Raw genomic sequence first — 13,526 nt, forward strand, 5'->3', positions numbered from 1 at the left:
ATGTCGTGGTTTTGTTTTTTCTTGTTAATTGTCTTCATTTTACTACCTGATTTGTAAACAAAAAACAGTTTTATAAAAATTTCAATGTAATTAAAACATTAAATGCCTTAAATAATTGTAACAATTAGTTTTATTTTACACTTTAACAAATTTGGCTTGTACAAAAATCCTTGGCACATCCACATTCTCTTTCACATTGATTGTCCTGCGATGCACATAAGTATTGATGACTTCCTTGAAGCCATTACTTTCAAATAAATCACGGAGCTCTTCAACTGTAAAAAAGTATGATCTAAAAAAAAAACTTGTTAGAAATTAGAAAAGTTTTAGTTGGTCATCCTTTACCTATTCTTGCTTCCTATCAATTATCAAACCCTACAGACAGAAATTTATAGTTACTAACCTTGTTCCATCCTGCCTCATATAAAGATTCTCAGATATTTTCTTCCCCGGCTTGAACCTGAGCTGTGCCATGTCATAACGTCCATAATCCCGAAAGACAAGAGTACCTCCGTGTTTTAGCTTATTATAGATATTTTTCACTACTGGAATGAAATTGTTTGGGTGCACGGCTGATAAAACGAATACGAGGCTGACCAAATCAACTTCAGGCACTGTGTCAAGAGACCCTTGCATTGTAATATCAGCCTGTTTACCTAATTTTAGTACCAAATAATATAGGCTATTTTATTTTTATTTTTTTAAACAAAATACCTCAAATGCTTCTATTCTCTCTTGGTCATAGCTGGAGTGTGATTTTAAAAAGTTAACAGCTCTTGGAGAAATATCGCAAGCATAAACCTTGAAATTTCCCTTGCTGCCTTCGATCAAAGGATAGATCAAATTTCCCACGCCACAGCCGACTTCTAATAGTATCTTTCTTTCATTGTCCAGGACTAGACCTAGAATATAACATTGACTCTTTCTGAAATCAAAAGTTACTAATTATTATTTACCTGAGAGCTCTATGAACTCTCGCGTCGTCCAGTGTCTATCTTTAAAAAACTTTGTCTCATTCCTTTTGTAAAATAGATCCCAATTCTTTTTAACCTCTGCCTCGATTTTTTTAGCGACAAAGTCACTCACTATACGCGAATCCTGGTTTTCAAGAATTTTCTTTTCTTGGTCTGTGAGTGTTTTTGTATCAGCGAATGAAACCTCAGACGACTCCATTTATAAATAAAATTATTTGTCATAAAACTAAAAACAAAACAAAAATATAACTATTAATACAAATATTAAAGCTAGTACACTGATTAAACTCACCAGCAAAAAAATTCCGCCCATTGCTTCTTCACAAGCTTTTATTTATTTCATTTTCATTTGATTTTCTTTACTGTTCTTTCATGATACTATAAAGATTCCGTTCTTTCAAAATTTCTTAGTAAACATTTTTAAGAAAATAATAATATATACATAATAATAAATAATTTTTTTTAGTACGGCTTGCCAAAAAGTATGCTGTGGGTATTTTCACGGAACACAGAGCAAGTTTCAGGTTTTGAATATTTTTATAAAAATACCAGACAGAACTCGAACTAGTGTTTTAACATATTCATACAATTTATAAGAATGTTTTTTGTTTTGACTTGTGTGGCCGGCCTAGCCTTGTTTGTTCATACAATGTTTTTCTTGTCGTAACACATTATAAAGGGAAGGGAAAAACAGTCAAACAGCCCTTAACAATGGGCGGAATTTTTGCCTTTGTTAATTTTCCATTTAATGCAAAATTATACATATTATTATTAAATTATTTATATTTATAAGATGACAAATTGTACAGAGGGTTCTTTACAAGTCAGTCTTCAAACTCATATCATTTGGATGACAAAACTAAATTTTGTCAACGTCACTTTTGTTTCAAAATTTGGTACACAGTCATCTAAAGAATACAAATAATTTCTATTCCAGGGAATCGCAAAATTGACGCCAATTGTCTGGCAGTATGTCTTTTGGCTGTTCGCAAATTGTTTTAAGTCTTTTTGGCAATTTTATTAAATAATGGTGTATGTCTAAGTATTGGCCATTCACCAACAGGTTTTTAATAGGATTATTGCTTGTCGATTTCAACATATGTTTGACATGAACAAATAGTTGTTTGCTTGTTTTGACTGGGATAAGGCTTTTTTGAATTTCTGAACACAGTTCTTCCAAATATGTCATATCAATACAGCCATCGTTAGCATCTGCAATGTCTTGTAAAGCGAGTGTTATCAGATTGTCTTCAAAAGTTGAAAACCGTAATTTTATACAGTGCATATTAAAAAAGTCACAAGTTGGTAAAAGCAAGGGGTAAAGGAAAGCGTCACTTTTGTAACAAAATTGCATTATTTCTACGGGCAATTTTCGTACTCTCCCTTTCCATAATTGAGGTCTAATTACATTAGTATCTACTCTCATCTCCCAAGCTGTTATCAATTTTAAAGAACTATCGAGATTGCACATTTTTTTTAATGTATCACTAGATTCCCTTGATCTTATTAGGTCAACGATGATCTCTTTACACGAATTAGATATATCATTTTTTAACTCCGGGTGTTTATAAGAAATCAAAAAAGTTTGCAATGTCAGTTGAACTAGTTGTTGTAGTTGTTGATCGATCAAAAGACACTGCCTGCTTAAAATTTTTTCAGGTTCTTTTTTTACTTCATTAGGCTGGCTCAAAACAACCGACGGGATAATTAATAAAGGAGGAGTTGTTGTTTTTTGACCTTGTAATATTTCACTTTCTCGTTCCATATTGTTCAGTTCAATAGAGTGTTGAATGTTATTTTCATTACCATTGGCATCTTCCTCATCTGAAGAGAACATTTGGGTATATTCAAACAATTCAGACATAAGTTCATTGAGTTCCTTCTTTGTCACCTTGACAGCTCGGTCCCTTCTCAGTTCTTCTTTGTCCGTAGCGGCTTCTTGCTCTTCATCCATTAAGAATGTGTATTCAGGGTCGCTTTCGACGTCGTCTTCTTCCACATTTTCACTTACTGATTTTTCCAAAGGCTGTGAAAACTCCTTCAGAAAATTCAACCAGTCTTGATTATCACAGTCAGTATTGTACATGTCGGCTGTGATGTCTGGTGGTATGAACGCTTGTTCAATTTCCTCTAAAGGCGTTTGGCTCAGGCAAAGTTTGGAACGCGTCCTTTGACCTATGTTCTCAAGGTTGTCTCTATCTTGGGGATTTAACGCAGTCGGGGTTTCAATAACTGTTTCGACAAAACTCTCATCTGCTTTTGACTCTTCGTCACTCGGTATAAGGTCTTCATGGGGTTTATACTCTTCATCGGAAGAATCTTCAGGGAACTCTTCATTTATAAGTATCTCCGCGACTGATTTCTTCTGAGGTGGAACCCAAATTTGTGTATCTGGGCCTAACAACTGTTTCGTCTTGGCACGAGTGAGCTTCAAGTCAAATATAGGCCTTTCAGTGGTATTGTCGTCGACCATTTTCAAAACGTCCTCATTCGTCAAGACTGCTTGAAGTATATTCTTGACGTTTCTGACTGAAAGATTGCTCCTCTCTGCCTTGGCCTCGAGTTGTTTTTCTATTTCATCTTCAATCTCGACTAGGATGCTTGGTATACTATCCTGCTCTTTTTGCATATTGTAATTATCCAATCTTGCTATATAAGAGGTGCTACCTGTGTTCAACGGTTCTTCTTCAATTTTATTATCCACCATATCAACACTTTTTAACTTTCTTCTGTTTGTATAAACTTTTGGGCATGTTTTAGCCTTTTTCACACTTAAATACATACTTAATTTTAAGTTTGTTTTCCAAGTGAATATTAAAAAAACTACTTACAAAATATGAAGCGAGTTTTCAATATAAAAACTAAATACAAAAACTTTTTAAATATTTTAACCCTAAACCTTTTCTTGTTTCTTTATGATTGTTACTGACTAGAAACCGTCTTTTATACGCATGTACGAGGTTATAACACCAGGAGTCCAACGAGCTGTTATAAGATGGTACGAGGTTATAAGATGGTCTATTTTCAAGTCATCTAAGCTCTGTTATTTATACACATTAAATGTCTATTATGTGGACTTTAAACTGTACTTTCTCGTAATAAAATACAAAAAATGAGTGGAAGGGAGAACAGCTTCAAAGCTTCTTTGACCAAAGAGTCTCTTAAATCTTCTTTTAGTCTTCCGACTCCAATTACACATAGGTATGATTTCAAAATTTAGCTCAAAGTAGATGTTTTTATAAAATTAAGTGATCAGTTCACAATTGTCAACGCCCGTATTGATTTTGTTGTATTTTAATAATCAGTGTTGTTTTCTAAGTCTGCAAATAAGGAACTTCAAGCAATATCAGTGCTGGTGAACAAGTAGCAGTAATAAGATCAAAAGAAGTAATCAAAAGTAATGTAGACAACACATAACACAAGCATCTTTTTTTTTTAACTTTCTTAGTATAAATTTTTGACATTTTTGTTGTCACTTTTTGATTGTTACAGCATAAAAAATCCTCTTTCTTATGTTTGTTTTCAGAACAACCTGTATGTCTGCCGCAATGAAAAGGTACAGATACCTACGGAGGCTGCTGAAATTTGACCAAATGGATTTTGAGTTTGCCATTTGGCAGATGACATATTTATTTATTAATCCTCAGAAAGTTTATAGAAATTTCCAATATAGAAAACGTATGTGGATATCGATTTATTTTCCTATTAGACCATGCATTATTAATTGTCTATATTTTTCATTTTGCCAGAAACAAAATCTCAGTTTGCGAGAGACGACCCAGCCTTCTTTGTTCTCTTGCTGTTGTGGCTTTTTAGTAAGTAAAATAAATAAAAAATGTAATGAATTAATAAGGAAACTCAATTCTTCTAATTTGAAATGTTGAATTTCAGTCGCGTCTGTCGGATTTACATTTGTATTACAACTGAGTGTGGTATCGTTTATAAAATTCAACCTGTACATAGTGTTTGTAGATTGTATTCTGGTAGGACTCTGCATTGCTACATTTCTCTGGTACGTAAATATTTAAATATTAGCAAGAAAGAAAAAATGACTGTTTCAATATTTAAAATTAAATTTATGCTATATATTTGATTGTATGTAATGGTTGATTGCCGTCTAAATACTGTTAAATCAGTGCCAGTACCTCTCCTTCGATTTTGTTTGGAAAAAGTTGTGTAGTCTTATTTTTTTGTCTTCCAATGATTGTAAGGTGGGTGATAAGAAGCTCAAGCCATCTAACGTTTTTGCTTTGTTTGTCAAGAAAGCAATTCCTTTTTTTCTTCATATTTCACTGAAACCGCATATTGCAGTTAATCTAGGTAGAAGTCAATACTTACAGAATGCCTGCCCTCAACCTATCCACTAAATTTTAATGAAATAAACAATTTAACCTTTTCAGGACTGATTTTAGCATTCTAAAACACCATTTTCCTACCTATATTCTTGGCCGTTACATTAACCCTCAGCTTTTTTTCCTATGCATCAAAATTTGAAGCATCCTCTTCAATTTGCATGTACTCCTTTTGACAGGATAAAATTTAAAGGAAAGTAAGATATTCCAAGGTGATATTAGGTCGGATAGTTTTACAGAAAAAGGATTGTGTCATATTTCATAAAAGAGAGAGGCCAAACTGTGAACACAAGGGGGAAAGGGTGGTTAGCCGAGGATCGTGGGTTCGAATCTCGCTCGTGACACTGCCTTTTTTATCTTAACCAATACTTTACATAAAGATTAATTAATTGAAATATGTTATTTGGTCAATCAGACCACTAAATCTAATGAATGGAGTTGGATAAAACCTTAGCCCAATAGATGCCATGTCATCTAGGGCTCTTAAAAGGCAAAAAATTAAGAGTACAAGATAATCACAAGGCTTGGGGATGCTTCAAGCCCAAATGAGATTACCCATCACAAGTCCCGAAAAGTTTAAATGGATAAATTAAGTCACAAGTCCCTAAATTCTTATGTAGGGTGCACACCAAATTTAACAGAATTTCATCCTTATAATTAAAGTTAAATACTTCACACCAATGCAGTAATGGTTAAGTTGATATCTATTACTACAACACTGGTATGCAAATTGAATTAAAAAAATTTAAAAAATTGAATAGTGGTCATTTTTTTGTAATTTTTTTCTTGCTTTTTATTATAATTTTGCATATAAACAATCTTAATTTTAGGTTTCTCAGCAATAAATATCTGTTGAAGCCATCAAGTGTAGGGCAGGACGTTGAGTGGGGTTACGCCTTTGATGTTCATCTAAATGCATTTTTCCCACCTCTTGTCATCCTCCATGTGATTCAACTTTTCTTTTACAATGGTAATTCAAACGCTTTATTTATTTATTTTTAAATGTTGAGCAATATTATATTGACATGATGTTGTTCAGTTTTTATTAGCAAAGATTGGTTCATATCAAGACTATTTGGAAATTCTCTATGGCTGATATCTTTTATTTACTATTTGTATATCACATTCCTTGGCTATAGCAGTAAGTATTTTTGTTTGTTATTAAAAAAAATAATAATAACGTGACTACAGATTATTTATTTTATTTTATTTTCTAGGCTTACAGATTTTGCATAAGACTCAAGTATTGCTTTCACCTGTAATCCCTCTGCTATTTGTGTATGCAATGACAGTCACACTTGGATGGAATGTCACCGAATCAGTCATGAATTTTTACATGTACAGAGTGGCATGAAAAACTAAATGAATAAATTAACTATAAAAGCAATTTAATTGTATATAATTCTAATTCTTTCATCATCTTTTTATATATATTGTATCTAATTTTTTTTTTTTTTTTTTTTAAGTGAGTACATTAGTTGGTAATCACCACATATTTTGTGATAAGAATAAATAAATTCCTTTAAAATGAATGGGTATTTACAGATATGTGTATTTTTGTAGAACTCCACTTGGGATTTAAAAGTTAAATTGTTATCAATTGATTATACAAGGTTTTGTAATTAAACCCCAATACAAAAAAAATTGTTAAATTTTAAGCATTTAAATTTATTTAATAATTTTTTTCAATTAAAAATATTATTAACCAATGGCTTATTTGATTAAATATATTGTATAAAGTAACGATACATTACTGTATTACTGGTTTTTGTAAATAAATATCTTGTAAATAACTTTTTATTTTAAAATTTGGGCATTGGTTAGATAAAGAAATTAAAGTTACCAAGCATTAATTTGTTGCTTGCAACATCTCCCAAAACCGAAAATCAACAAGAAACAGTAGTTTAAGATATCAACAGATAGTTTAATCTTAAAATTCTGGATATGGTTGTTGTTAAAAAAAAATAATAAAAACCGTGAGCTACTCAATGACTACCCAACTATTCAACCATTTTAGGCATTGAATAAAACAAAATGTAAAGTAATTCCTGTCATACAGGACATAACATCCAACTACCCGTCCAGTGCCGTGGATAAGGGGTTAAACCACTTTACGATACATTTTTCATATTATATATTAACAAAAATATTTGGAATACAGAGAGATGTAAACAATCCATTTTACAAACTGTCAAATAAGTACAAATATAATATGTGCTTTAAGGAATTCAAAGCCTAATACTTTTAAAATTTAATATGGTCAAAGAATCATAATCTATTATCCCATAAAATAAATAAATAAAACCCCTTTATGGAATTATTATAAATTTTTATTATTAACAACATATACGTAATATTATTTATATTTAGTAGGTCAGAAAGGATGTTATTCTTGTGCACATGTGGTATGGTCCTTTTTTATGAGGCCCTACCCTACCATTACCAGCCACCCACCCCACACCAATTTTTGGCCATATGTGCCACCATCAACCATGCACATGCATTTTATTTCACGATTAAAACCAGTCCAACCGTCCTCCACGTTGTACTGGTTTGGAAAATTAATTTCCACCATGAAAATGAGCAGAATTCGCCTTAAATCGATTTGTAATTCTGTTTGGTTCCAATTATCCTATTCAAAAACGGAGCCGCCCCTACTCCCACAAACGTCCCCACCCTGTCCCTGTCCCTGGATTTAGTACAAATCCCATATAAAACCGAACGTTTGGTACGTCAACAAAGGCGATAATACGTGTTTGTTTATCTACTTTTTAATTTTGACGATTGAACAATGGGTTTAGGCGGCTGCTACTCATTTTTAAAATACCTCGTGTTCATCATCAATTTCATTTTCTGGGTAAATATCAGTTTTCAAATAAAAATCAAGCGTTAAGGTTATTAACTAAAAAAGAAATAAACTAAATATATATTTGTAAACATTGTTACTTCTTTCTACAGCAGATAATTAATTTTTAACTTTTTTAAAATTTATATGCTGTTTTGTTCTTACAGAAAGTAAGTATATGCTTAGATCAGTTTATTGTTTATACAGGTGAAACTTTCTCATTCGCCCTCAATTTTTGATTAGATTTTATATAAAAACACAAATACTGTTTGCCTTTTTTTCTTTTGAAGTTTGGAACGTTATTTTGGCCAAAGGGATAAAACCTTGAAACATTTTTATATCTGTCACGCCCACACTGTTCTTTCCAATGATTCATGGAAATCAAGATTTTTAACTTTGCTTTGAAAGATTTTTTTTTGTTTGAAAAGTTTGGGTCAGAAATAGAATTGGTCAATTTACTGGTTTAATTTTTATTCACAATGCAATTATAAAATATGGAAATTTAGTGGAACCAGTTATTAAATTCGGGCTTGTCGAGTGTTCCATTATCCTAAAAATCGTCTTAATTTAACAAATAACCGATAATTTCCAAAAGAAAAACCTTTGCGCTACCTGCATGTTGGAAAAATACGGTCTTATATATGTTTCTGACTGGAAAAATGTCTTCAGGAAGCTTATGTGCAGTCACAAGTTCTTTTCGTGTATTACTCATTGCACCTTCTGCCAATACAGCAAGTAGTGCTGAATATCCAAATGGTGAAAATACTAAATTCATATGATATAGTAGCAGCAGAGGCAAAGTAGGTGGCTTTCATGAGCTTCCTTAAATTCTGACATGAAAGAGGGTCACAGCGACATGCACAGAAGGGTCGGGACATGAGCCTGCCTGAAAACATTGCCAGTGCAGATCTTGGTGGTAGCAAATACCAAGCCTTTGCCACACTCTGAAAAAGAAACCACTCTTGACTTTTCTTCAAATTTAAATTCCTCTTCTGATGTAGGTACTGTTTTTTCCCCTTAAAATAAAACCTTTACTAATGGAATAGAAAATAGATCTTTTACACTAGAATAATTGATATGAGTGCCCCATTGGCCCTCAATTATATTAGTTATATAATGTAGTGTGATGAGGAATTCATAATTGTATGCCACCCTGATGGTGTAAATCGGAAAGAATATATTTTAGAGTGAGTGAGAGTGAAAATGGGTTTGAATTTGGAGACTGATTGCGTTGAGGGCTGAAATGACCTAGCTGTTGATAGCCCATGGAGCTCAACCTCAAAGGCTGGGCAGATAAGGCTCTGACCCTTGATGGCCAACAACCAAGGAAAGGTGATTCTTGAGAGCTGCCAGCAATTTATTGTAATTTACAAAAGCTGAAATTGTCAGTAGACCGAGAGAAAAAATAGAAACAACTCTGTACACATGTATATGTACATGCATGTGCAAATTAGAGCTTATTTAAATCAGTAATGTTGATAAGAAATAACACTTGCAACTTGTCGTTGTCTTACATTTAGTTTAGAACAAGAAAACAAAAAAAGAAAAAGTTCTGCCTGGGATAAAAGCAATATTTTGTTTCTGTCATGTATAATATTCCTCCTCCTTAAAAATGTAGTTTTAGCGTTAAAAAGCAAGCAAGTTTACAAAAAAAGTTTTTCTTGTGTCAAGAATTCGAAAAAATGTGTCAGTTCAATTACACTACCTTTTAAGCAATTTTTACCGTCTAATTTATTTTGTACCTTTTTCAATCATCTTGGTCTGTCTATTCTTACTGGTTTTATAAGTCAGATGCATTTGACCATGTTCAATTATTGTTAATTTGGATATATTTGGAGGCCATGTTTTTGTCAAGACATTTTTAGCATTATAGTTTGTAAATTTTGTGTATGAAATTTTTTAATAATGTAGCCTGGTTGTCCTATTTATTCATATTTTAGGTTAAGCTAGGAGGGGAAGCAATTGACAATGATGACGTTGAACTAGTTGCGATGCAGATATAAAAAGTACTTATGACTCCACTACACAGAGATCTAATGGAAATGACAAGGACAAAAAATCATTCCTCTTTACTTCTTTTTAAACATTGTGGTTTGCATTTATCTGCAGATTGGCTACTGTTTTTTTTTATCTTGTAACTGTAAACTTAAAACATTGTTGGAACTTAATAAGACCAAGTTTACATTAAGCAGCAACAGTTTCGTCGTTGAAAGTGACTAAAATGCTGTTAATGTCTAGACGGTGACACCAAATGTCGCCAACCAGGTCTAGAAAATAACTTAATTCAAGTCCGATGTTGGTTAGTGGTTTAGGACAACAAATGATATACGCAAAAACAAAAATTTTGTTCATCGACACCAGGTACAGCAAGTTACAACTACAGAAAATATAAATAATGATGTGGGAAGATTAGTAACTGTTAATCAATATTTATTTAGAAATCAGGGCTCAAAGTGTTCAGGGCACTCTCGACACGACACGCAAGAATGGCATAATTACTCAGAAGACAAACACTTTGTGCCCTGAAGATGATCTCAATAAAGATTGAAACGTTGGCACGATAAAGAAAATGTTTTTCTGAAACCTACATCACACCAGACCGCATCTCACGATTTCTAAATAAATAAATAATGATTAAACCTCCAGACTGATGAAAGTGAGAGGTTTAAAAAAGAGTGAAAATAAAGAGCAAGAAGAAAGACACTGAAATGTGCATTATATAAAATGATTATTTGGAGATAATGAGATGCTGTCTCACGATCTCCAAATAATCATTAATTAGTCACTAAACACCACGCATTATATACAATTTGTACATATATTTAATTGGATAAAGATATATAATCAATCAAATAAAAAAATGAAATGTCTCCATCTTCTGGATGTCCCATAAAGACCAATTTCTGAAGTCAGTATGACGAGAGACCAATGAACACAAGCAGTTACGCTACAAGTTCATCACACAAACCTTGCATATTACTTCCGTTAAATTCACTATTTTCTGTGGTCCCCTTGACCAATTAATATCATTCATTTAATTAAGGTTTTTCGTTGTGATAAAAAAGCCAGTGTCACGAGCGGGATTCGCACCCACGACCTTCGGCTAGATACGCCACTGCTCGACCACTTGATTCGATCCAGTTGGGCACTAACTTCCCATCTCAACCTCACCTTTTTAAATTTTCCCTCCTTGCATATTTCAATTTTCTGAATTTACTCATGAGTTAACAATCTAGCAGATTAATTTTACAATAAATTAACTTTCTTCTGATATTTTCAGGTTTCTGGAGTATCTTTAATTATTCTTGCAATATGGATGTTGACGGATCCTTATTTCACGAGCATGGCTCAGGACCAGCTGAATTACAACTTTGGTATCTTCCTCCTTGTAGTCGGTATATTCCTTTTTATAGTCGGCTTCCTAGGGTGTTGTGGCATCCTTAGAGAGTCAAAATGTCTACTTGTTTTGGTAAGTAGTAAGTAGTAAAATGAAATATATAGGAAAATGTCAAATTAACATATTGTGCAGTTCTTCTGTGTGCTTCTGTTAATCCTTGTCGCCGAGATTTCTGCCGCTGTTTGGGCATATACAAATAAGGACGGTTTTGAAAGCTTGGTGAAGGAGAATGTGAAGAAAACTGTATCTGATGAGTACGGGGACGATAGCACGAAGTCTCAAGCTTTTGATTATATTCAGAACCACGTATGTATGCAATTTGATAGTGATTAATGTTGATGTTGACTATGTTTTTTCTTTAGTTGCAATGCTGTGGAGGCAGCAGTCCTACTGACTGGCAAGCGAATTCTCACGCTTCAAAAGATAAAGTGTTTGACATGACAAAATCGTCGTCAGGCCTTTACAAAATACCAAAGAGTTGTTGCAAATCATTTCCGAATGACGCTTGTAAAAAGCTAGCAGAGGAAGTTGGATGGGTCATCGTGAGCTTCTCTCCACAAATTGAGGAACACATTTATTTTGAGGTATATAATAAAATCTAGAATCTGTTAAAACTTTTTTTTTTAATAAATATTCATTTTCAGGGCTGCGGTGATAAGTTGATCGATTGGTTTTATTCATTTTCAACATACTTTTTCATTGTCGGCTTTGTCTTAATGCTAATTCAACTTTGTGGACTTATTTTCTTGTTGATCATCTGCTGTTCTATGGAAAAACCGCATTACAGCTCGATCAACTCGAGAAATCAGCTCTAAATTCTAATCTCGTGGATTTCCGCTTATATGTATATCATTAAGCTTTTTAATGTTTTTTATTTTATTTGTAACAATCCAAGGGTGTTAGAAATATTTATAACAAAAGTTCCTAACTGCCATAAAGAGATACATCGTTATATGCAAAAGTAATAATATAACCCCTTGATTGATGTTTAAAGAAAATTAGGTGCCAATAACGAGTAGTCATTTAATCTAGTTAAAACATAAGGGATTTATTTATACTTTATATGTTATTAACATTTTTTAAGTATATATAAACATTTTATTTGTTTATAAATATCTTACGAGCTTTATAATATTACTTGTAATTGTAACAATTCCTTTTGAATTGTGTGTGTGTGTGTATGTTTTGTAAATAGATCATTTAGGTGTTCTTGTAAGCCATGACCTGTAGGTACAAAATTTCTTATGGGTTCGAAGAACTTGCTTTAACAATATAATTGTACAACAATATTATTAGGAACTCAATCTAAGTCATCAACCGTAACTGAATTATAAAATAAGTCATATTCAATTGACTATTTTTATTCCCGGTGTACGGGGGAATTAAAGTACTTATTCCTCAATTTATGTTCAGTTTTGAAATAAATTATTTAACGAAACAAACAGAAACAAGTGTTCACTTATAAGCTACAAAAACTGTGCCTTTATACTGGATAAAAAATTGTAAAATTCTTTTTTAACGCTATTTTGTAAAATACATGAAAATAATTTCTATTGTTGAAAAAGAAAATATATTTTTTTTATTATGAGTTTTGCTATATTTAATAATTAAAATAAATTAATAATTACTTGGCTTACTGTCTTTTTTTATTGTCTCTATTTATCCTTTTTTTTTTTTAAATAAGTGTTTTAATCCTCGATGGTGTTCCACATAAATGCTATGATCTGACCTTAGCCTGGTTATGTTGAATGCTGACTAACCAAAACGAACTACAATAGCAGCGTGAATGTGTAGTATGAGATGGCCAATGGTGGAACATGGTGGAGTACCAATCAATTCTCAATTAGATTAAATATATAATGTGTACAGTGATATGGAGAAATATCAAGTACTTCACCACCATAATTGGGTGAATGGTATGTAAATAAGAAACAATATATTTATGAGTTTGTACACCG

The 13,526-nt window shown here is 32.5% G+C and overlaps 4 protein-coding genes across 8 annotated transcripts; 2 read left to right on the plus strand and 2 right to left on the minus strand.

Annotated features, from left to right (window-relative positions):
* Window positions 1-112: 112 nt before the first annotated feature.
* Window positions 113-3,925, minus strand: LOC106667603 (methyltransferase-like protein 6). 3 transcript variants are annotated; one of them, XM_024227965.1, is made up of 6 exons: window positions 3,806-3,888; window positions 1,267-1,352; window positions 957-1,200; window positions 715-902; window positions 404-648; window positions 113-292 (listed from the first exon to the last, which is right to left on the minus strand). In XM_024227965.1, exons 3-6 carry the CDS (start codon window positions 1,171-1,173, stop codon window positions 136-138), a joined length of 807 nt encoding a protein of 268 aa, XP_024083733.1. In that variant the 5' UTR covers window positions 1,174-1,200; window positions 1,267-1,352; window positions 3,806-3,888; the 3' UTR covers window positions 113-135. The 3 variants fall into 3 exon arrangements, with proteins under 3 accessions (XP_024083733.1, XP_014251138.1, XP_024083734.1); XM_014395652.2 differs by lacking the exon at window positions 1,267-1,352 and having other exon boundaries at window positions 3,806-3,925; XM_024227966.1 differs by lacking the exon at window positions 3,806-3,888 and having other exon boundaries at window positions 184-275.
* Window positions 1,888-3,799, minus strand: LOC106667601 (GON-4-like protein). Its single transcript, XM_014395649.2, has one exon. It carries the CDS (start codon window positions 3,754-3,756, stop codon window positions 1,903-1,905), a length of 1,854 nt encoding a protein of 617 aa, XP_014251135.1. The 5' UTR covers window positions 3,757-3,799; the 3' UTR covers window positions 1,888-1,902.
* On the plus strand, window positions 3,889-6,757 carry LOC106667602 (protein unc-50 homolog). 3 transcript variants are annotated; one of them, XM_014395651.2, is made up of 8 exons: window positions 4,087-4,175; window positions 4,294-4,371; window positions 4,501-4,652; window positions 4,724-4,789; window positions 4,866-4,986; window positions 6,157-6,296; window positions 6,366-6,467; window positions 6,544-6,757. In XM_014395651.2, the coding sequence occupies exons 3-8, from the start codon at window positions 4,511-4,513 to the stop codon at window positions 6,678-6,680; spliced, it is 708 nt and encodes a 235-aa protein (XP_014251137.1). In that variant the 5' UTR covers window positions 4,087-4,175; window positions 4,294-4,371; window positions 4,501-4,510; the 3' UTR covers window positions 6,681-6,757. The 3 variants fall into 3 exon arrangements, with proteins under 3 accessions (XP_024083732.1, XP_014251136.1, XP_014251137.1); XM_024227964.1 differs by lacking the exons at window positions 4,087-4,175; window positions 4,294-4,371 and adding an exon at window positions 3,889-3,972; XM_014395650.2 differs by lacking the exon at window positions 4,294-4,371 and having other exon boundaries at window positions 3,979-4,175.
* A 1,260-nt stretch (window positions 6,758-8,017) lies between these two features.
* Window positions 8,018-13,129, plus strand: LOC106667649 (leukocyte surface antigen CD53-like). Its single transcript, XM_014395726.2, has 5 exons — window positions 8,018-8,183; window positions 11,452-11,640; window positions 11,701-11,874; window positions 11,931-12,152; window positions 12,213-13,129. The coding sequence occupies exons 1-5, from the start codon at window positions 8,118-8,120 to the stop codon at window positions 12,381-12,383; spliced, it is 822 nt and encodes a 273-aa protein (XP_014251212.1). The 5' UTR covers window positions 8,018-8,117; the 3' UTR covers window positions 12,384-13,129.
* Window positions 13,130-13,526: the final 397 nt, after the last annotated feature.

This window comes from Cimex lectularius, unplaced genomic scaffold, assembly GCF_000648675.2.
Source record: "Cimex lectularius strain Harlan isolate CLEC.00 unplaced genomic scaffold, Clec_2.1 scaffold74, whole genome shotgun sequence".
Classification (NCBI taxonomy): Eukaryota; Metazoa; Arthropoda; class Insecta; order Hemiptera; family Cimicidae; genus Cimex; species Cimex lectularius.

Excerpts from the sequence above, each read along its gene's own strand:
- LOC106667603 (XM_014395652.2), bottom strand. The coding sequence starts at position 1,173 with ATGGAGTCGTCTGAGGTTTCATTCGCTGATACAAAAACACTCACAGAC. Across the intron at positions 903-956 it reads AGAGTTCATAGAGCTCTCAG|GTCTAGTCCTGGACAATGAA; the intron begins GTAAATAATAAT and ends GTTATATTCTAG. Across the intron at positions 293-403 it reads ATGAGGCAGGATGGAACAAG|ATCATACTTTTTTACAGTTG; the intron begins GTTAGTAACTAT and ends TTTTTTTTTTAG.
- LOC106667601 (XM_014395649.2), bottom strand. The coding sequence starts at position 3,756 with ATGTATTTAAGTGTGAAAAAGGCTAAAACATGCCCAAAAGTTTATACA.
- LOC106667602 (XM_014395650.2), top strand. The coding sequence starts at position 4,087 with ATGAGTGGAAGGGAGAACAGCTTCAAAGCTTCTTTGACCAAAGAGTCT. Across the intron at positions 4,987-6,156 it reads TGCATTGCTACATTTCTCTG|GTTTCTCAGCAATAAATATC; the intron begins GTACGTAAATAT and ends TCTTAATTTTAG. Across the intron at positions 6,468-6,543 it reads CACATTCCTTGGCTATAGCA|GCTTACAGATTTTGCATAAG; the intron begins GTAAGTATTTTT and ends TTTATTTTCTAG.
- LOC106667649 (XM_014395726.2), top strand. The coding sequence starts at position 8,118 with ATGGGTTTAGGCGGCTGCTACTCATTTTTAAAATACCTCGTGTTCATC. Across the intron at positions 8,184-11,451 it reads TCATCAATTTCATTTTCTGG|GTTTCTGGAGTATCTTTAAT; the intron begins GTAAATATCAGT and ends TGATATTTTCAG. Across the intron at positions 11,875-11,930 it reads TTGATTATATTCAGAACCAC|TTGCAATGCTGTGGAGGCAG; the intron begins GTATGTATGCAA and ends TTTTTTCTTTAG.